The 23395-nt window shown below is 40.5% G+C and overlaps 1 protein-coding gene across 1 annotated transcript in view; it reads left to right on the top strand.

Moving 5' to 3' along the window:
- The first annotated feature begins 1830 nt into the window (after positions 1-1830).
- Positions 1831-23395, top strand: part of galnt9 (polypeptide N-acetylgalactosaminyltransferase 9) — a 113092-nt gene continuing 91527 nt past the window's right edge. Inside the window, exons 1-2 of the mRNA XM_049579498.1 lie at positions 1831-3015; positions 19349-19529. Of these exons, the coding sequence (XP_049435455.1) occupies positions 2775-3015; positions 19349-19529 (422 nt within the window). The 5' untranslated portion in view covers positions 1831-2774. The remainder of the gene's footprint in view (positions 3016-19348; positions 19530-23395) is intronic.

Here is a 23395-nt window from a genome sequence, read left to right as displayed (position 1 = left end):
ATTGCAGCAGCACTGAATGCAAACACTTCCATCCAGCCTGCGTCCTCCCACTGAATATGTTCAAGTGGCTTATGTAGAAACACTGAGTGGGATGACTAAGGTGCAGCTGGCAGTGACCCAGGTTAATATGGTTAAAACACTTGAGTGCCAGTGTCTGCAGTCATGCAGGGTGCTGAACGCAGAAAGCAGAACAGAAGTCTTCAGAGAGTCTTATAGAGGAGCGTAGGGGGCAGTGATACTGTAGCTGCTGTATAAGCAGCTGTGTGTGTGTGTGTGTGTGTGTGTGTGTGTGTGTGTGTGTGTGAGGCCTGCACTGTGGCTGAGGTGGCTGTAACAGTGATTTCCCCACAGTCTGTCTGTTTCTGCAGACCTTGAATTAAATCAGCACCTTTTGTAATGGGGCTCATGTGCAGCAGGAATCCTAATTAAACGCTGCATACAAAGCCAGTTATTTCAAACCTAATTGTCATACCAACACCATGGGCTACAATCATTAAAACACAAAGGGTTGATGATAGGAGATTCCGTGTTATCACAACACAGAGAACAGCATGACAAATTCATCCAAAATAAAAAGAGAACGCATTTAACCACACGTCAGACTGCAGGATCTTTGAGGAATATATAGACCACAGAAACACTCCGTGCTCTTGAGCATGTTAAGTTTGTGTCTTGATAGAAATGATGGGGTCATGCACTTTGTAGAGCACACTCAACACCACAGTGCACCATTCCCCTGCAACTCCAAAACTGATTTCCGAGAGGATTAAAAATAAAAAGCTCTTGAATCCGCTCTCAGACAAGCAGAATTGATTCCATCTTGAAGACGTAGCTATACCATCAAGGCATTTAAAGAGGTATGAGAATACTTACAAGATCACGTACATACCAGACGTCCTCTGACAAAGAACTGAGCAGTCTATAAAGGTTTTTTACAGTTACAGCCGCCGTCTGATTATAGTGCAGTAGCAAACAAAGTGAAGAGTATAAATCTGAGATCCTCTGGTGGGTGTGAAGTGGGATCAAAGTGCTTTGGGAAGCCTGTGCCATGTCTGGGTTTGCCTAATCAAGTAAAAGTACACAGTGAGACTAAATCTCTTTGTACGTGATTTACTCGAGCCATAATTCATTTGGAATTGGAGATGAGGAGCTCGTAATGGCAGTGGTGAGGTTACTATATATTGAGTTGTGAGGAAGAAGTGGCTTCTGATGATTAGAATCATGACTGCATGGCTCTGGTCTCCATATCCTTTAAGATATAAAGATATCTGCTTTTAGCTGTGGGGTTTTTGCTGCACTTCACAGAGACCAGTCAGCAGCGTGGGCTGCAATGTGAGCTGGATTTGTTTTGTTGTTGTTGTTGAAAAAGTTGAACTTCTGTTCTGAAGGTGGCTCAGATAGAAACATAAAGGAACAGCACCTCTTCTCCCACTGGGTTTGATTAAAAATAGGTTATTTGTTCAGTGTCTGTTAGCTCTAATATGATGGAACTGAAGCTCCATTCAAGCATGTGATTAGTGAAATGATGATTATACTCCTGAGGTTGACCATGCATGTATGCAGAGCCAGTTGCATAACGTGCTTTTTAAGTCCTATGTGCAACATGGATGTGAAGCACTACAGCTAAGTTGCTGGTGGCGGTGGCATCAGAGGTGAGATGGAAACTGTTAACCTTCTCATTACGGATCAAAACTCTGTTAACACATCTTCACAGCTGACTAACTGATACGTGGAGAAGGCTCGCTCTACCAAGTGGAAGTATTAGCTGCCTTCATGGTCGTGCTGTTTATTTTATCCTGCGAGCCCAACACAGCTCGTGAATATTCATGATTGAGCCTCTGAACGTCAGGACGCAGCGGCGGCTCTTCCTCCCTGACAGAGAGCGGAGAGGCTGGGAGGAGAGACAGCATGCCAGAGCCCGGCTGTATCTCTCCCACCGCATTTGAGGGCGAATCTGCTCTCAACTCATCCCACCCCGCACAGCCGACCGGGGGAACAACAATGGACTGACGGAACACAAACACACAGCGAGAGAGACGGAGGGAGAAAGAGAGAGAGAGAGAGAGAGAGAGAAAGAGAGAGCGGGAGAGAAACGCCGCCTTGTTTTTGAAGCATCCACATATTCTCTGGACATAAGCTCCTCGGGTTCATATTTGCAGAGCGGGACGGATGGAGTGACCACAACGCCTTTGAAGAGAGAGATGCTACAGCAAAGCAGGACGATGCTTCGATGCGAGCGGTTATTGCAGTGCATCTCCTGTAAGATGGACGAGACATATTGGGGCTAAGGAGCTGGCGACTTATCACGTTGCGGAGGAAAGATGTTTTGCAACTGCCTGTAGGCTCCTCTAAAGGATGCATGCCTGCCCTGGCGTCTTGTAATATGTAGCTGTGACGGCGGCAGAGCGTTTGCAGCCGTTTCTTGGCTTGTGGAGCCCCAGAAAAGCTTCGCTCACCGGCTGGAGCCGAGCCCCGTGGCCGCCAGCAACCTTCCCCACCTCTCAGTGTCAGTGTGACGGGTGCGATGCCCCGCTAGGAAGAAGTGAGCGCAGCCTCCGGAGCTGTCCGCGGTGCTGAACGGATCCGTCAGTTCCTCGGGTCTCCACGAGTTGACCTTCTCTCCCCGGGCAGAAAATCATCCTCCTGCAACACACACACCACACACACGCGCGCGCGCGCATACACACACACACACGGAGTAAGGTGGCAAAGCAGGCCACCGCACATGGACAGCTGCTGGGCTTGACTGAGTCAGCCAGACGATCTTCTCTTTCATGGCTGTGGCACGCAAAATCAAAACTTTGCTGACCGTCAACATTTTAGTGTTTGTGGGGATTATCCTGTTCTCGGTCTACTGCAGGATCCAGGACCGATCCGAGGAGCTCATCCAGATAGGGCGTATGTCTGACCAGAGGCTGCGAGCCAGGAATGGCAAAGTTTCCAACTTGGTGGACAGGCAGTCTATTCTCCAGAGGCTGGAGAGGCTGGAGGATGTGGTCTACAACCAGTTAAACGGTAGGATCATCTTAACAGCAAAAGCTGTGGCTTACTGCTACAGAAATGATCATCATCATAATGAAGCAGATAATGACCACTGCAAACGACACATTTTATGAATTGTAGCTATAGTCTATAAATAGACAGCTCTTGTGCAGCGTGGAGCACTTAGTTGTGGCCTGATTGGCCAAACTGTCCTCCAGAATCAAAAGGTGCACATTCTGATGCACAAGGGTGAGTTTTCTGCCGACCTGGAGCATGACTCATGCATATTTTCCTGTCAGCCTGGTAGCCTCATTTCTTTGGTAAAGCAGTGAAAAATCAGTCTGATTTTACGCATGAATCACTGTCACACATCTGCTGCCTCCAAAGCTCTAACCCTTGTATAGGAGCTAATGAAGCAGGGTGATGTATCACAGTGCAATACTTAGTATATATGTGCTGCTATCATTTGTGTTGATAGACTTTACTGGGCTGTTACTTTAACAGCCTATTAGACCGTGACTCCCCTAACCCATAATTGACTTGTTGTAAACTTCACATAAACTTATGCTTTAAGTGTTGATGTCTGTAGATCTGTATAGAACCCGCTCAGAGGAAGTCTGTGTCTCAGCAGCAGCAGCTCATTTCACTGGAGGCACTGCTGGTGAAACATATCAGATTTAACAAGCTGTCTGAGTTTTGAAGGAGAGTCTAATGTAATGGCTCTATAACGGAATGACAGACTTGTATTTCATTACATGGCCATTAGTCTGTGGGGCAGAATTGGTCTCCTCAGCAGAGCAGCAACCTTTACAATCAGGTTACATATGACTCTGTCTAACTCATGGTCCTCTTCTCCTGTGGGAGATCCATATAATCACCATAGATTAAAGGCGTCATTCATGCAGATGCTTGAAAAGACTGACCTGGATACAGTACATGAGATATTCCAAGTTTATAACTCATTAGAATGAATATAGAGACTTTAGTTGCATCAGTGTTAAATAACTTTAAAGAAGCAAACAAACTTTTTTCGCTCTCAAAATTAATTTTAAAATCCCATCAAGCACCATTTTCCCATGTATTAAATTACACTCACTCAGCTTTAGCCAGGCAAATTTAGTAATAATGAGTCTGTGGGCTTTATTTTTTTTTTTTAATTCATTAATGCAAAATGTGATTATTTTCATTATCTATTAATCTGCCAATTATTTTCTCAGTTAATCGATTAATTGTTTGGTCAACTAAATGTAAAAATTGTGAAAAATGTTTGTCACAGTTTCCGAGACCCCAAGGTCATGTCTTTAAATGTCTCGTTTTGTCTGACCAACAGGCAAAACCACAAAAATCTATTATTTACTATAATATATAACAGGGAAATTCTCACATTGAAAAGCAGAACCAGCAAATGTTTTGCATTTTAACTTGAAAAATGACAAAACGATCAATGAATTAATTGATTATCAAAATAATAACATTTTCATCGATCAACTAATTGATTTATTGCTTCGGCTAGAGTGACAATGCATATGAATCATTTTACAACAGATTTCTTTACCAAGAACTATAATTTTCTTCTATTTTCTGAGATAAATCTGTCTGTCAATTTAGATTTAAAGTATGATATGAGACCAGATATTGTCTTAGATTTTGGATATCATAATAGGCCTGTAGTAGGTGTTGTCTTTTCCTGACTTCAAAGGCTGCATTACAGTATAGTCATTATAGTCTCATTACTCATGATTATTTTCAAAGGTCTTGTGTAAATATTTGTGAAAGCACTAATAGTCAGTACTACATTATCATTGCAATATCAAGGTATTTGGTATCGTGATATATAAATATTGCGATATTTAATTTTCTTCCATATCACCCAGCCCTAGTTTAAAGGTCCTGTACCATTGTCTTCCTTGTAAGTGACTCAAAGCCAAAAACTATAAACAGTTTATGCAACAGACGATAGTAATCCATGGCTGATAGCAAAAAATGAATTGGACAGGTTCCCACTGACTCCTGCACAGGCCATTTTTGTAATGAAGGAAGCACATTTCTTGAATTCAGAGTATTTTTTGGACTGCACAGTACTCGCTCACAGGATATTGAGGCTAAGTGGGATCACAGCTAAAAATTTCTCACACTGCTTTGGTGGCATATTTCAATGTCAGTGGTGTTGTATGAGAATGCCACAGAAATTCTGTCCTACCTTACAGCACAAACTGATCCTTTAGCATTCACAGCGAGTTAATCAACTTGTAGATCAACAGCAATGACTTAATGTTTTGAACCAGTGACATGTCATCTACATTAGCCAAAATGTATTTTCCCAAGCATAAATAATAAAAAATAGCATGCTCCAATTTTCCTCCTTAGCATGGTGCTACTAACTGATTTCTAATCTATCAGTAAAGTCAATTTCTATTCACTTGCTTACTATTCTCCTGGGAAACTGTGACTTTATCATCTGTGTAAATTACAGGTGACTGGAGCTCAGGCTGAAGGGAAGTCTGTGAGGGCTGGGGACTGTGTAGGAGGAGGCAGGTTCTACTTATGTTGTCATATTTCACGCTGGTTGCCAGTAGAGGTCACATATCTTAATACCCTTTTAAAGTCAGCCTTGTGAAAGCTGTTAAAATCCTGAATCCAAGAACATGCAGAAAAGAAATAGAAAAAATATGGAGAAAGTGTCTCCTTTTCATTGTTGAAGATACAGCGTCTCCATCTAACTGGTTGTAATGTTTGCAAGAACCAGAAACAGTGGCCCGACAGTTCATCTGACAGTTTGCTCACCAGTCAGTAGTTAAGGAGGTTTCACAGCTTCATGGCCCCCGAACAGTGCGGCTGTGGACTGTTTCTGCATGATCTTGTTATTATTCCCGAGCCTCGGCAGCTATTTGAGGGTCACTCTGTCACTTTGAGTTATGCTTGGCATGTGGCATCCAGCCAGCAGGCATTGCCTCTCAAAAAGTACAATGCATCCTCTCAGTCACTTAACTTTATATAGAGACAATGCAGCCCCACACTGTGTCACTGCTGTGGGACAGAAACACACTGTGCTGAGGGAAAAAGAAAGACTTATCTGTTCACTAAACATTTATATGTGGAATTATACAACAGGGTTTGTCCAAGCTGAAATACTTTATGAGTTTTATCAATTTGTCTCATGCTACTTTTGAGTGGGTGGATTTTAAAACATGAACTTACAGAATTTTATTTGCTTAAGTGTAATTGGTACTGTAATTGACTTATTTTCCCTAAGTGATGTCTGAAGGTCATTCACTTTGTCTAAGGGTCGATACAGAGTCAAAAGAGTTGCTTTCTGTGACAGTTGTTTTATTTAAGTGAAATTCATATCAGCTTCAAGATGACTCTCTCAAAACTGACTCCCCTTGTAGCACAGCAGAGTCCAAGTAGCTGGGACACGCTTTGCAGGTCTCTCACAAGTGGAGACAGTAACAGTTATTATGAGCTGGAGAGAGGAACCGGCAATGAACTAAGTGCAAAGCTGGCACAGTTGCCTGCTTTCCAGTTAGCACAGGAATACAAGAGCATCAAAGCATCTTGAGCTTATGTGTCAGTCTAAAATGAATTTATTGCATTTTGTAATAATGTCACTCAGTGTCACGCTGTTACACTGGATTCCAAATTGAGTTTGAATTCATTAATTCAGCAAATCCAGTTGTTCAGTTGGAGCTCGACAAATTTCAAAGTTACAATTTGCAGACAAACTCTCTTCCCACACAATCCAAGTCTGGAACAGAAAAAGGAATCAGTCGTGGTTACGTAATTTTTCTTTGACAGCGGCAATGTGTACCCAGGAGTGCACACAGGCTGGAAACATTCGCTGGCTGTCACAATCCCTCCATGATTTGTCTTGAGCTCTTTAATGGCATACTTAATCACATCCTCATATCCCAGGTCACTGGCCCTTTTTCTAAATCGTGCACAGAACACAAATTGTAGTCTGTGGCCATTGGGAATAACTATGGCGAGAGGAGGACTCAGTGCGCCAATAACTATTACCATGTCCGGTAGCGATATGAAGTAATTGCCCATTCCCTCTGTTGTTTATTGCCTACCAATGGCATGCCACGGGAGCTGCAGCAAGGTCCAATTAGATTTGAAGGACATAAACAAGTCGCAGAATTCCTTTTTTATAGTCGCCTGATGAATGGTCACCAGACTCCCAACAAGAAAACAACGGTCAAGCTTTATCAGTGGCCCATTCTGCGCAGAAATGAGCAACATGAGGGTTATCAGCAGCACTGCTCTGCTGTGGAAGCCACCGTCTTTGGGTAATCAGATGAGTGGGTTTTAAGCTTGTTAACAAGCTTATGAAGCAGTGTTTTGACCTTAAGTACTGCATTAGAACCAGTAAATACCTCCTCGCCAGTGCTTACCTGCTGAAGCACCGCCAGTCTGCCTGGCCTAAATGAACACGAAACGCAAGATTAAGTGCCATTATTTAGAAAGAGATAGAAATGAGTACTTTTGAACATTAGAGTTTGACTGATAGGGATTTTGAAGGTCAATATTGATGTGGAAATTTTGAACTAAGCTGTAGATATCCAACATAATGTGTTGATATTCAATTAACACAGGGAAAACATGATTAAAGAATTAATCCACTGTTTGCTAAGCCCTGCCCCACTCTATTACTGCTGCTACATCTTTCAAGCTTGCTATTCACACATGGCACATAATGCAGTTTATAGTAATAATGGTGGCAGATTTACCACTTGAAAATCTGAATGATTTTTGAAGACAGAGGTGGACAAGAGCAGGCTTATCATTAATGGCTATCAGAAACTAGCTAGCTAATTAGGCTAAAGTGATCTCCATTTGTTAGTTGTGGATTCTAAATGCTATATGGTTGGCAACTGGACTTGAGCTTGGGCTTAAGTTTCTTGTAGTTGTTTCACCTCTCATCCAAGAGGCCTCTTCGGTTCTAACTGACTGGTGGGGAGTCACAGGCTTTAAACCCTCGTGACTTAGAATTACCATGACCTGGATGACTGAGAATCTTCACCAACACATTAGTTGTGAACAGTGTTGGGCACGAGTAGTGTAACTAATTACTGATAAAATTTCAGTAATAATATTAGTTACCCCAAAACGACCTGTTACAACATTACTTTTGTTATCACATCACTATTGACTTGAAATACATCATCACACTCATTTCCTGATCATTGCACTGCGCAGGCATGTCACAAAACAGCAAGCTAATGAGAAAGATGAAAACACTTAACCTTAGTGGCTGGAAATATTCCCATTACTTTGATTTTGTCAGGAGGAAAGATGACAAGAACACTGTTGCTGCAGGTAGTAGAACTAAAACTCTTTCCACTGTGAAAAACATATCCTCAAACCTCCAGTGTGAAACACCTTGGCTACTATAACCGACAGCCCAACAACATGAAGCTCCAGGAAATATACCCCACCAAAGGTGAGCCCTCCTAGGCTGCTGACGTGACCTGTAGCCCTACACTGGCTAAACAACCAAAACTGGATTTTAATCGTGGACAAAGAAATAATAAGCTTGTGGCTGGATATTTTGTGGATGAAATGTTGCCCCATGACTGACACTCCATCTTTCAGGCATAGCCTTGGTAAAATACTGGTCATAGGCAACTGAAGACCTCCAAGTAAAAAAAAAATGAAAGAAAAAAAAAACAAAATCATTTGCAAGTGATCTAGGGTTAGCTACACCAACCAGCGATTAACCAGAATTTTGGGGAGATACATAGTTTTATGAGGTGTAATGGAAAAGTCATATAACGAATAGTGTAACGAATAGCTGTTGACAAGGAGTAATAAGTAAAGTAATGTCATTACTTTTGAAAAGAGTATTGAGTAAGAATTACATGAATGTTGTGTTAGGCTTATTTTTTAATGTTAACAGCTGAACTTCAGACAGAAATCTTACAGAGAGGCACTTGATCGTGTTAATAGACTGAGGTTAAAGCTAAATATCTCAGCAAAACAAGAAGTAGCATCATTCATGTCGGAGTGTAGAGCTATACAATAAGGAAAATGAAAGGTGTTTTATTGTAATATAACACTATTTGGCTACACTCTTTCCTACATAGAGTCCTTGTTTCTATTTTTAATCATATGTCTTTATGTTATAAGAGTAAAAGCTTTTAGGATTAAGAGTGACGAATGCAGGGTTGTAAATACAGACAGTGCAGGCAGTGTGGTTACACTGGGGCCCATGGGCTGGGGGGCGCCCTCGCAAATGATTCAGATTGCCACCTTAGACCTAGACCTGTGTTCAATGAAGAACTCATGTTAAATAAAAAATGGTGACACATCTCTGACATGATTTTCTTTTCTATTATTTTTTTTTTTTTTGGATAAAATAGTCAGTAGCAATCTATAAAAAAATTAAAAATGCTTATTCAACATAATCTAAAACTCTGAATTAACTATATATATATTTAAAAAAATCAATTAAATGAATAATTATTTTCTATGATATTTTTGTCATAGACAGGTTTGCAGTGATGATTGCTGGGTAACCTGCATGTCAGTGTTGTAGTTTCGGCATAATTAACTTTATCTAACTTTATTATAGTACCACTTTAGTTAACATTATTTTGATAATATTTATTTAACATGATTATACCAATTAACTTTATTATAACAGTAATTATGTCACTAATTATAGCCGTACTTAGTTTAACTTGTCAAGACTAACAAGCTGAGCACAACTACAAGTCCAGCGAGTAGTCATGCTTTTCAAATATATGAGCATCAGTAAGAAAGGACAAGAGAGAAATGAACAGGAGGAAGAAGTAGCGAAGCGCCCTCAATTACATTATTTTGGCTTTTTTTTTTAACCATTTGCCTGTGGTGTGTGTGTGTGTGTGTGTGTGCGCCTCATAACTAGTAACGACCATGCAATAGGGCCCGTCACAATAGCATGCATGAGGTCTTGTGGTAACTAACAACTATCACTATTAGCTTATGATTGCATCTTACATTTTAGAAGACAAACACACTGTTTAATCCATTCATTACACTTTATCCTAGACACACAAAAAAAACACCCTCTAATTCTTTAAAGAGGACCTATTATGCTCATTTTCAGGTTCAGACTTGTATGATGGATTTCTATTATAGAACATGTTTACATGTTGTAATGTAAAGATTAAAAAAAAATACAATACAATAAAATAAAAACACTCTGTTTTCCTTATGCTGTTTGTGCATCTGTCTCTTTGAGGCCTCCTCCAAAAATTCCAGTCTGCTCAGATTGGTCAGTCATCAGACACTTTCTACTATGAAATATCACCAATCAAAAATTAAATCAAAAATTTCACAACTGGACATGTGGCAGCAGGAATATAATCTGAAACTGTGGAGAACTTAACAACACCAGCAGCTAAAAACATGTTTCCCTGATGTTAGCATGTAGCGTCATGTAGTGTAGTGTAGGCTACACAATGTGAACACTTGCAGTAGCGTGCCTGGAGTAGATAACCATATAAAGAAATCCTATCTCGTATCTTTATCTGATGTCAGCTCAAAAGTATATAAAAAAAAAAGAAAACATTGATACAGAGTATTACGTATTTATTATAGTATGCTAAAGCCTGAGCTTTTTGCTCACAGGGATTACTTTTACATGCATTTACTTAATTATTTGACACTTTACCTACCATTATATGACATAAAATAAGGAACTGCATGATAGATCCCCTTCAGATCTTACCATAGCATTATGTACATCACTTCAACTTGTGGTGATTTCCAAAGGTGGACTGACCTTCCAAGCCTAAGCACGGTGACTAAGCTATGATTGGGAAAACATCTTTATATTGCAAAACTAATATATGTAAAATTAGGCTACTACAAAAACATCTAATGAATAAACAACAACACCATCTTGTTTAATTTTTGTACTCATGGTCTTATGATCAAACCTAAATTGGATTATACTCAGATGAAACTACCTGACCTTCTTTTCATTGCCTCTCTTTCTTCTACTCGGAGCAGAATTGCTCTAAAAATAAGCTTCTTAAAAAACAGATATTGCTATTAGCAAATGGATGTGCCACTATGCAGTTTACTCCTCTGACCAGTGCTGGATGTGTCATTGCTTTAGCTTGGCTGTTGTCCCCCAGCTCACGGTCCTACTGAGGCTGTTGTCATCAGCCATGCATGTCACTCCCGGCCTTCTCCCAGTGCGTAGGTGCTGATGGGAAGACAGCCTCACAGGCCCAGCTGCAGCACCAGATATGCTTCTTATCTATAATGCCCAATTATGGCAAAGAAACCAATGCTGTTTATATGCTAAGCCTGCTGGGGCAAAGACTTGATGAGAAATGTCACACTCTCTCTCTCTTCCACGCTGACACGCACTTGATGCTCTGACTGTATCTGTATGATACACATCGCGGTGTGCCTATATGTTGTTGTGCAGTGTGTAATGCGGCTGCAGGGAAGCACAGTGAGGCCTGATGAAATGAAATATATTGCAATAATGATATGTAGATGAGGCTCTGGTCGACAAAACAGTTTCAGAATCAGATAAGAATCAATTCTGCTCAGCCTTGAGGAATCATGGTAATGAATTCAGCGGCCAACCTGACAATCAGCAGTCAGCCACAGACAATAATGGCAATCTCAGATGGAGCGAGCGTTCTTCATATTTACACTGCTGGCCTGGAGTCATGCAGTGATTACATCGCTAACATTTAATGATGACATCTGATGAAGGAGGACACTATGCCAAGCTGGATAATTGATGATGTAAATGGATTTTCATTGTGGCTCCGCACTTTGATTGTTTATCTTTCTTTTTTGGGAGAATTTTGACAAAATGGAACAAAAGTGTTTTGAAATGTTTTACAACCAGTCCTAAAGATGTAACCAAATACAAAACCATTATTCAGATATGAATAGATTATGCACTCTGAACAAATGCAAATGGTATTAGAATTTCTGCAGGAACATTTTCTTTTTTAAATTGAAATGTAATCAGATTGACCTTCAGGCATGATTTGGTTTAGAAATCACACATATAACTGCTCCTTATAACTGAATCTTATCTCATAGTCATGTGATTCAGACTGGAACAGACAGTAGTTAATGTAATGTGATGTTATATTGTGCAGAATTACAGAAATGTTAACAAATGCAGGCAATATGTTTGATATTTGGTATAGTCAGTCCGTAATAATCAGAATTAATTAGACCACAGTGCAGGATAAAGCTTGACTGATGCTGCACAGGTGTTATTTACACCGTATGTTGCAATATTTAAATTTGACACAAAAACTTTACGTGGCTTGACAGTGAACAGATAAATCATTAACTGAATTTAGAGACACTCCTGAAGATGCGAACAAAAGGCCAAGAGAGAGACCCTTTTTGTCAATAGCTTACTTTTTTATTGTTCGACAACTTCATTTTTCTTGTATCCTCCAATTTTATGCACATCTTCATTTTTTTATGATGCAATATGGGAAAATTAGCTACTATCAGTGGTGCTGCCAAAGGGAAAGCCACCCTTGATATGATTGCTACGATTTTCAGTGAATACCCCTATGAAAAACTTCTGACTATTATGGTACACATTTTGTCAAGAGCATACCACTGTTTTATTGATTAATTGAGGGACATGTTTTAAACAGGATGTTACTCTGTACAGTCTGCAAACAGCTAAACTCTCTCACACACACACACATGGAAAGTTTAAATGGAAGGAACAAACAATTGGACATAGCAAGTGGAGGCAGCAGATAATTCCCAAAACCAGAATGCAGATGCTTTGTGTGAAATGAACAGATAGAGATAGCAGCTCTGTGTTTGTTGTGCTTGCACATCATGTCAGCTCTCGTAGGGCTTGCATTTTGCAGAAGGACAACAATCCATTGTTTAGAGATAATTCAGGGGTCTAGTGCTACCAATTTCCAAATCAGAGTTGTTATCCTCCTGACATGCCTGCTGCTGTTATGAGTGGCAGTGTTAGAATTAATGCAGCTCTCCTCGAAGCTCTCAATATTTCACAGATTTGTTTTGGCCTTTGAAGGCTTTAAATCTCTCCAGATCGAGTTATTTTCCTCCTCTTGAAGAGATCACTGAATCCCCTACTCTCGCCTCACCATCAATATTTAGAATTCCGCTGCATCACTTTGGACATGCATAAATCCACTCTTGCTCTTGAATCATTTATTAAAAATGGGGTCATCTTTGAATTTGAGACTCTGTCTTATAAAGGCCAAATCAGACACGTTCTGAAGGTTACTGTATAATTTATAGCTGTTATGGGTTTCAAGTATCACGTCAGAGGCATATGAACAAATGGATTTTGAGGAAGGAGCATAGAGACAGATGTATACTCAGGCACAGTGAGATTCAAACAATGCAATGATCCACATCTAGTTTTGGATGGGAGTGAAGCCTAAGTGGAAGAAACAGATGTTGTAACTACCTTATGGTGAGATGATGAAAGTGCGAAGGTGCCGTTTGGAGAGTGAATCTCACATTGGGAACAGTGAATGAAAGTACTTTACAGCAAATTTCAGAAATTTGAAAGCTGTGTGGTCAAATTCTACAGACACGATAGTCTAATTTAGTTTATAGATCAACATTGATTTTGTCTCTGCAGCTATCTTAGCCACAGCACTACAGTAAGCAGCGTGGGCCTTTAGTCATTGTCATCTTTTCCCGACCAGAACATAACAGCCCACTTGCTGGGTGCTTTTATACAAAGTGCCTCACAGGATCATGTGTACATACATTTTTAACTCATGCAGTTGCCGTGGGAATACAGATTTAATCCCCACAGTGTTAGTGTGATGCTCTACCCACAGACTTGCACGGTCCAATTCTTTCTTTCAAGAAATGTATTAAAAGCTTCTATTTTTGTTTGCAAGCAATCCATTTTTGGGGAAAAAAATGTTGCTGTGTAAAGAAGAAGCATTTTGCTTTTGATAAATTTATGCATATTCAATTTTTGCATGACTCTCTGCTTTCTCCCAAGCAAATTTCAAAAGATGAAAAGACCAAATGGAGGAAACATAAAAGATAAATCCGAGCACGGCAGAGCAATTTAGCTACCTCAAATTACCTACCAGGCATTATCAAAACAGGTCAGCAACTACATAAAAACAGAACCCTGCAAAGGAAGAAAGAGTTGAAGCTTCCAAACAAACAGCATCAATTTACTGCAGTGCTCTTTTAACGTTACAAATACAAACCCTCCATCATGAGATTGCTTCTGCAGAATCTTTAAATTTATGTTGAAGTGCTACAGACAGATGACAGTGGATCAGATTTTCAGGCCTCTCATCCTATAATGGAATTTCCTTCAATCAGACAGGGAAAGTGGAAGGCAGGGGGAAGTAAAGTGATGCAGCGACCAGAAAACAAAGCTGGCGGGCATTGTCCTGCTTCCAAGACTCATGTGGAGACAGAGAGGCCCTCCAGACTCGAGTCTCCGGCTCTGGAGGGTATCTGTGTTATTGTGCGACATGGGCTGCTATGCCAGATGGCTAGTCGGTGACGTGAACCCCACCCGTACTTGTCAAAATGCCACCACATTGGCTGGTGCAGGGCATGCTAAATCCCTCTCGCGGGAGAAGCCAGTTTGCAACCATTCAGCTCCAATTACAAATCTTCAGTAGCACCCGAGGATTTGAGGCCATCCAAATATGGTGATTACTCCGCAGTTCCTGGAGGGGTGAAGCTGAGAGCTGAGCTCTTCATTGGTATGCGCTGTTTACTTACTGTCTGTGTGTCCATCTGTTGATTTGCAGAACAGACGCAGCTCGATTTTTCTGTGGAGGCCACACTGGAAGCTTGGTTCGCATAACAATTATCTGACATTATCCTACAGTTTCATGGAATTTTAAATAGTCAAACAATAGTCAAGCCTGCAGAGACAGATATGAATGAGCTGACAACAGGCTTTTGTTTTGGGAGGGGGGCACAGGGTCAGAAAAGGGGTCGGGTTATATGAATATTTTTGAAGGCAGAGTCTTTAATCTTTCCATGACACATTAATTTAATCCTTTTCTTGCAAGATTTACTGGAAAACACACAACATCAAATAGTCCAAAAAAAAAAGCCTTTCGTGTGTGCCATGGATCATAAAGGTTCATCTTACCATATGCAGAGGACAACAATCATTTCTCAGTGTCAGGGCTTTATTTTTAAGTAGCTGGTACGACCAATATGTCGACTGTGAGAAACAACACGTGTCAAACATAGAGAACAGAGAGCAGCTGTCCGGCCAACATTTGTATGTGGGGCCCATTTGGGTATTAAATGGGCTGAAAAATGGACCCTTTTTGGGATTGTCCACAGGTTCCATAGTGGCCCTATGCCAATTGCCCACATGGGTGGATTTACCCAGAAGGGTTTTGCTAGGGCTACCAGGAAACCAATTGGGTATGGACCAAAAATGGGTATCCTATCTGGGGCCCACTTGAGTAAATCCACCCATGTGGGCAAATGGCATGGAGCCATTATGGAACTTTGGGACAATCCAATATAGGGCCCATTTTTCAGCCCATTTATTACACAAGCCCACGTACAAATGTTGGCTTGGTGGAATACTTAGTAAATATTCCATACATTATGTTTTCTAATGTGTTTCTATTTCTATTCTTAATATGCAATTTGGGCTGTAACAATTATCGTTCCTTTAAAGAAGTATTGTACTGCTGAGGAGATGGTATTTTCATAAAGCTAGACTGGCTATGCAGTAGAAAGATGCAACATGACCACATGACCTTTTGGTCAAGTGGTAGAGAACCATCAGCTAACAGAATGCACTGCACCACTCCTGACCAATAAATGCTCCCTGGTGACATAATGTGAGCTTGGCCATTTTTCTATAAGAAACAAAATGGTGGCTGGCTGGTAACCAGGTTCCTAGGAAGTGCGCTGGGCTTTGAAGCCAATTTATGTAGTGGCCAAACAGTGTAAATACACCGTTGTGTAATGCAGTGTGGCCCAAAAACTCATTTTCCGATAGACTTACATTAGACAAGAGATACATTTTTTAAGCATCACAACATCTGCAAATAAATTTCGAATAAATTATTTCATCAGATTTGATCCATTCAGTCTTCGAGAAGTCTGGAAGAGTTAGCGGAGGGCTAAACCTGAAGTAGTGGGCTTGGCTGGTGGAAGTCTCTAGCATGTCTGCTCTATGGGCCACATAGTGCAGAAGCAGCATCAGTTGTTCAGGCAATATTAAATGCTGTAGTTTAACTTTTTTGGCTTCATGTGCCACTGAGCAGTTTTTCTAGGAATGAACATGTTTCTCTTGATCCACTGCTATACTCTTTATGTCTGTAGAGCCAGGCACACAAAAATGCAGAAGTACAATCTATAGTTTGAGCAACAGCCTCCAAGAGCCAGCAGATTAGAGCTGAGAGATGAGCAGGGAGAGCTGGGCATAACTAAAACAAAGGGAAGTTTACCATAGTTCATTTACATATACCCTCACTGTTATGAGACAAAGCTGATTGAAGGTCCATAAAGTATCCATTTAACATATGACATTTGGAATTATATTTAATCTGAGGGAGGAGGGTGTTGCATTATTTTATCAGTCAAAGAGGAGGGTCCAAACAAATACTCATGACCCTTGGGAGGGTTATGCTTTTTTTTTTTTTAAAAAAAAAAAGACAGAAACATAAGGCTCACACCCTAATAATTCCAGTCCAGTCCCTATGAGGTCTGAATCAGTGAACATGCTATTTTTCCTCTATCAGCCAAGACTTCATTTTTGACACTGTTCCACATTTTTCTCCTTTCCTCTTTGAAAATGTCACTGTCACGGCACCTAAGCGACGGCCTGTTAAATCACAGCCATGAGTCATTTTAATGAGAGCAGAGGGGTATTTTAAGTTCGACACATTAAATCCGGGGCTGAATTTAGTTTTTATTAGACCAAAGAAGCCTCACATGATGGGGCTGGCCAAGGACTGGCTCTAGTTCACCATTAAACACACAGAAAGGCAATCTGGCCTCTCTTCAGGGATTCTTTGTGGGATAAAAGGACCCGCATGGAACAAGTACTGTTTGAATATCAAAAGTGGAGTATGGTGTTGCCACACACTGCTAACATCTGGTGCCTCCTTGTTGGACAGGTCTCTGTAGAAATGGCTAAGATGAAATCACCTTTCAGTCCAAATGGTTACATGCTTGTCATTTTGATTCTGGATAATGCAGTCAGGTAAAAAAAAAAAAAAGACTCTTTGATGGGGAAAAAAAACGATCTGAGAAAATGAATATATTTTTTATTACCTAATTTGTCACAGGCCAAAAAATTTCCTATGGGATATTTTCTCCTCATCATATATTTTTGTCGGGTAAATATGGTGTTTACTATGGACCACCTCTCAACAGCAACAGCAAGATAATTTTACTCATTTTACATGTCCAAGTATTTTCTATAGTTTTACCTCAGAAAATTGATATAACTGAATTGTTAGCTATATAACATTTACATTTCCTGCTATTGAAATAATACCTGCAGGAAAACAGCCCAGCGTGAGGTCCTTTCAGCATTATAAATGACATCTTGACAGTACAGTACAACATCATGTCAGTCAACACCATGACAATAAGGAAACAGCAGGGTTCAGAAATGTTCTTCTTTCATCAAGATAACAACAGTGGCAGGATGCTAGACCTACTCATGACAATACCACACCTGTTGGTTGAAGACTGTATTTGAACATTTGCATTTTGTTCATGCTGGAGAGACAAAATACTACAGGACATAATAGGAAGCCATCTGGATGGCTCATGCTGGTAGCAATACTTTAAATAAAAGACATTGTGGGTGACCGAACAAAGGAGTGGAGAGATGGGGTGTAAAGTGTGCAGTACATCTATTGCTAAGTGTGTGTTGATACTCATCTGTCTGAACACCATTCTGTGAGTTTTATTCACCGACATCCTCCTTGATCTGCTCTGGGTTCAGATAATTTGTTTGATCATTCTTAAACCATAAAATATCTAATTGACCCAACCTCTCTATCCCTCTGCGCTCCTCTAAGTTTTCCTCTAAGCATTTTACCATTTACGCTACCTTTGAAGCAGTCATAAAGTCAGAATACGTGTCCATTTCTTGATTATTTATATTGCTTGTGCATCCCTACAATTACTAGTCATATTGGTTTAAATAAACAGTTTGATAGTATTTCCCCTCTTTGTGACAGTTTATAAGAAAGGACTTTAAGGCCTGTCCAAGATGTCTATGGTAGGTTAGGCCTTTAAAGGTCCAGTGTGTAGGATTTAGGGGCGTCTATTGGCAGAAATGGTATAAAATATCCATAACTATGTTTTCATTAGTGTAAAATCACCTGAAAATAAGAATCGTTGAGTTTTCGTTACCTTAGAATGAGCCATTGACATACAGAAGAGGATCCTCCTCCGCAGAGTCTGCTGTGAGGGTCCTAAGGACAGAGGGATGTCGTATGCTGTAAAGCCCTCTGAGGCAAATTGTTATTTGTGATATTGGGCTTTATAAATAAAATTGGTTGATTGATTGATGGATTGAGGAATTCTGCAGGAGCCCAGCATGGACAAATTAAAAACTGCCTCTAGAAAGGACCATTCACGTTTTTGCGTTGGCCACTGTAATTCTCCTACTCGCTTGGCACAAAGAAGAAATATTTTCTGTCAAATTACAAGCAAACAACACTCCACTAACTTAAAAAAATTCCACAGATTCTGTTTGGGTCTGATAATTACACATTACAACATGATTTTTTTTTTCAGAGTGTTAGCTGACTGCAGAGTGTCACCTCTCTGAATGTGGAGCTTTGCCCTCCTGCGGCAACTCCCTGCTGCAGCTGCTGATTTGGTGCCTCTCTTTAGCTTCATTCTTACATGGTTTATCAGGACGTTTTCACGGTACTTAGCTTAAGTACTTAAAAGTGATATTCAGTTTAAAACATATTCCAAGAAGTACGAGTAAACTAAAAACTAATTTGTCACAGTAACAAGAGTACAGGTTACTTAATTGTACTGTTACTTTCACCCCTACAGCTGTGCGCTATGAATTCTCTCTGGTCTCTGTTACAGTGCTGACCCTTTCACCAGTGTGTCTCTCAGCTTCTGCTCTGCTTACTTTTGTGACATTTGTGTCCATGTGGGTTTTTTCAGCTTTTTCTTTGACAGACAGTGTAATGATGCCCTGTGGTTGAGCCCCGCTGGGTCTCGGAGCTGCCATACACCAATCTCCTTGCACTGCTAGAGAATGTCAGTCAGCTGCCCTTCTGCATAGCCTCTCCTCTCACCTGTCTCTCCCTGTTCTCTGAGTGTGTGTGTGCCTTTACACACACGCCATGTACATCTGGATGATTGTCTCTCTGTTTTGTCATTTTTTTGGCAGGTTTGGCAAAGCCCATGGGGCTAGTTGAGGGACCCGGAGGCCTTGGCCAGGGGGGAGCCGCTGCCACTCTGGGAGAGGACAGTCGTGATGCCGAGGGAAAATACGAGGAGTACGGCTACAACGCTCAGCTCAGTGACCGCATATCCCTGGACAGGAGCATCCCAGACTACAGGCCTAAAAAGTATGTCCACCCTCTGTTTCTTCTCATTTTCTGTCATGTCCATTCTCCTTCCAACTACAGCTATACACCTGTTTTTCCTCCTAGCAGGGTTGTGTAATGTTAGAGAGTCCTGTAACAGGAAGGTTTGCCAGTTTAATTCCTGCTGCAGTTGATGGGCTCTGTTTTTTGTGAAGGCACACAATGTACAGCAGGTCTTTTTGTCAGGAAACTGGCATTCTCATCAAGTCCAGTGGGTTTTTTTTCTGTTCTTCTTCTTTTTGGTATTTATTTAGATTTTGGTGAATCTCCAAGACATTTACTATGCCAGAGTAGAAGCAGAGACGCAGTACAAGGTGTGTCAGAAATGATAAGCTGTGCAGTTAAGTTGTGGTGTTGAGGATTATTGGAATTTACAGCAACTTCCTGCAAGCTCAGACCAGGATCAAAAGTGCATGGCACACTCATGCTATCTTTTTGCTTTTGCTAAGCAGTGAAATATGAAAAGCTTCTTTTCTACAGTTCACCAACTGGGTTTAATTCCCATTAGGAGAAATATGAGAAATTTGATATTTATTTATAAATACACGCAACAGTGGTGTGAATCCAACAAAGAACTGTCAGTATGCACTTGTGAGGATGCACTGAGTGAAACTAGTAGAATTTGTTATAGCTATCCTCTAAAGATGTCAGTGGCAGAGTGGTGGATGGATCTCTCAAGACCGTTACAACATGGCAAGTTACAAATAAGCTTCTTACTTACAACATTACAACAAAGCTTCTTACTCAAAGTTTAATTTAAGGTGCTGTATATGCTGTATATTTTTCTAATGTCTCTTCATCTTTATGTAAGACTTACTACAAAAACACCAGACCCAGTACCTACTGTTGGATTGCTGAGGAGATTAATGGAATGTCATATGGATCAAGAACTACCTCTCATTGGTTTCCATATTAAAAAGAAAATGCAAATGTCACCCTTGTAAATTTAATGGCTTCCAGCGGGCGACTTTCTGTGGTTTATGACATTCACTTTGCACCGGCCCTCTCCAGTTTTCCAATAGCACATGGGACATTGTAAATTGGCACCAACGCAAAATGACATGAGCCAGACAGAGCAGTGCATTCAACAAGTATGAATTCATTTGTTTCTTGCTTAAAAAATGCAATTTGAACAAATGCACTTCTGTCATGTTTTGCATCCATTTCACAATGGTCGGCATTAATGTTGTAAGCAGGTACCGTCAGCATTTTTACTGGCTGATGGACTGTGGAGAAATTGTTTGTGACCCCCGCAGTGTTCAATAGAGCAGCCTTTGTGCTCCAGCATCCCTGATGAAATGTGCATATATATCAGATATGAAAGGGCGTAGGTTTTGTTTCAACTTCAGATGAGGACATATATGAAAGGGGGCATGGGGTCCTCCTACAGGAAATGTTGAGCATCAAACACTTTCTTATCTGCATTCTGGTGACTTTGTATTCATCAGTTTTTGCCCCTCGGTGAAAATGACTTTAAATTCATCAAAAATAAAAGTCCTTGGCTACTTTGATATTTAAAATATGGGAGATGAATGCACTTGTTTTTCATACTCAGTAGATAGTGAAATAGTCAGTCTACATCTATGCCAGGGTCAGCAACCTTTTCTATCTGAGGAGCCATTTTTGGACAGAAAAAAAAAAGACTGGGGCTGCAAAACATATTTGAGCCTTATAATGGAGGTAATGCAACTTATCCAGTCTAAATTAGTGTGCTTTACATTACTACTATGTCAAAATGAGACAAGATGGCTGCTATGTAGTGGGGTATTTATGATTATTTGGTACTTAAAGTTTGCAGCTTTGGTAGTGATTTGTCCACGCACCATTTAAATCTCTATTTTCTTCCGAGACTTTAACTTTTTTGGTTTAGGAATCCATAGCTAGCCTAGCTGGGGAGACCCAAGACTAGCCACCACTGTGGAAGTTTAGCAAAATTTTGAGAAAAAGGCACATTTTGACATTGATTAAATAGTAAAACATTTTTTTTTAATTCTGTTTATAGGCTACATGCTCTTACATTGGGGAATGATTACATTTGAATCATAGTGATTTGGTACTGCTTTCTTAAAACCAGAGTGAGATGAGAACAAGAGAGAAATGCACCACATTGATTTTACCCTTTGCTGTCGAGAGTATTTCAAGGACAGTTGGACTATAGGTTTCTACACTTAATACCGTCTTGCAGCACAAGTAGACAAGCTAGCAAGGCTACCAAAGTGTAGCCTACAGTACTGATCCCTACAGCTGTCTCTGGCTGTTACACAACTCACCTCGCACATCGTAATGGTCCCTCAAGAGTCTCCTTCTTCACAAGCCATCTTCACTTCCTGTTTGATACTTTTTATCTTTTTTGTCTGTCTTATTGCCTAACTCCACTTAATTCTTCCCTCTCTCTTCTGTCAATGCAGTACAGTCAGTTTAGCCACAGGGCATCTTGGGGCCTCGGCCATGGGGAGTCACACAAAAGAAAATGACTTGAGACACGCCTAATCCCTACATGAAAGGACATGGGCAAGATGATGCTGATAGCTGAAGAGCTATGTTCTAATGTTGCAATAAAAGGAATCATGAATTACTTTATTTTTTATGAAAGAGACCCAGTGGACACTCAGCAAGTAGCATTAATGGCGCTTTTAATAAATTTTGTCTTTAGAAAGTGAACTACAGCTATGATACAGTGAGTGCTGCCGGAGATGGATTGTGATGTGAGGGGTGTGTGGGGGTAATCAGGGCTGCCAGTGGCATTCATATCACACAGTGTCAAAGAACAATGGTGACAGGCAGACACGCTGAGAGGAAAATCTGACGGCCAAGAGAGGTTTCTGAGGGCTTTAGCGGGGATAACAATTCATTTCATCCACGCCGCTTTGTTCCCAGTTCTTTTCACGCCCAGAAAAATTAGACTAGAGTGGAACGGGGAGGAGGAGGGCGAGTAAAAAGGAGCTTGCTAATTAATAAAGTCAGCTGAGAGTACCTCTGGAATGGAAGGGTTTTAGGAAATTCCTGCTTTTAATCAACTTGTTCAACAAAAATTGGAACTTGAGACAAAAGGAAGTGAGCGTCGAGGGGTTGCTGAAGTGGTTGTTTGGCGCTGACTGTGTGTCTGTATATGGATTTAGTGTCAGTTCCATGGGGTGTGATTAGATTCTTGTCATTATACACTTCTCGATAGGTGTCTCCGTGTCCAGGCAATAATCCATCATGTGTTTCTGATCTACAGAATATTTTTTGTACCCATACAAAAAAGTTTAAAGTCTCTGAGTGCAAACAAAACATGTTGTGTCAAACAAGGTAAAGCTTCAGACCATGACAGCTTTTCAATAGGTACACTCTATGATAAAGACTTACATTTGTTGTGAAGCTCAATAGAAATCAATACAGTGCAATGTGCAAACATAGTTTTCTTTTTTTCTGTTTAAGACACTGAAGCAGCACTTTAAAGAGAGACACTGCAATTGAAAGAAAATTGGTATATGTATACCCAGAACAATACTGTTACTGCCACACTTGTTGTCGCACTTGTCAGGACTTTAAATGTTTTTTCACACCTACCTGTTTGCCTCAGTTTTAAGCAGTTCTTTGCCTCATACAAGTATGAAAGACTCTCACATATTTCTGACTTCTAATTCTGATTCTGTAATTATGTCCTGCAGGCAAAAAAAAGGTGACTGCAGCACTGCAGAAGCGAGGTTAAATGCAGGAAGCAGTCACCTCCTGTCTAATGGGCTTTTAATTGAACAGGAGTCATTGAGCAGAGGACTTTGATGACTATAGGGAAGCAAAGTCCATCGCCATGACAGAACGATGTGCACATTCTCAAGTCTCTCTCTTTTCAAACACGCCTGTCT

The sequence above is a fragment of the Epinephelus fuscoguttatus genome, linkage group LG6, assembly GCF_011397635.1.
Source record: "Epinephelus fuscoguttatus linkage group LG6, E.fuscoguttatus.final_Chr_v1".
Lineage (NCBI taxonomy): Eukaryota > Metazoa > Chordata > Actinopteri > Perciformes > Serranidae > Epinephelus > Epinephelus fuscoguttatus.
Note: the sequence above shows the minus strand (reverse complement) of the source record. Positions and strands in the feature narration are given on the sequence as shown.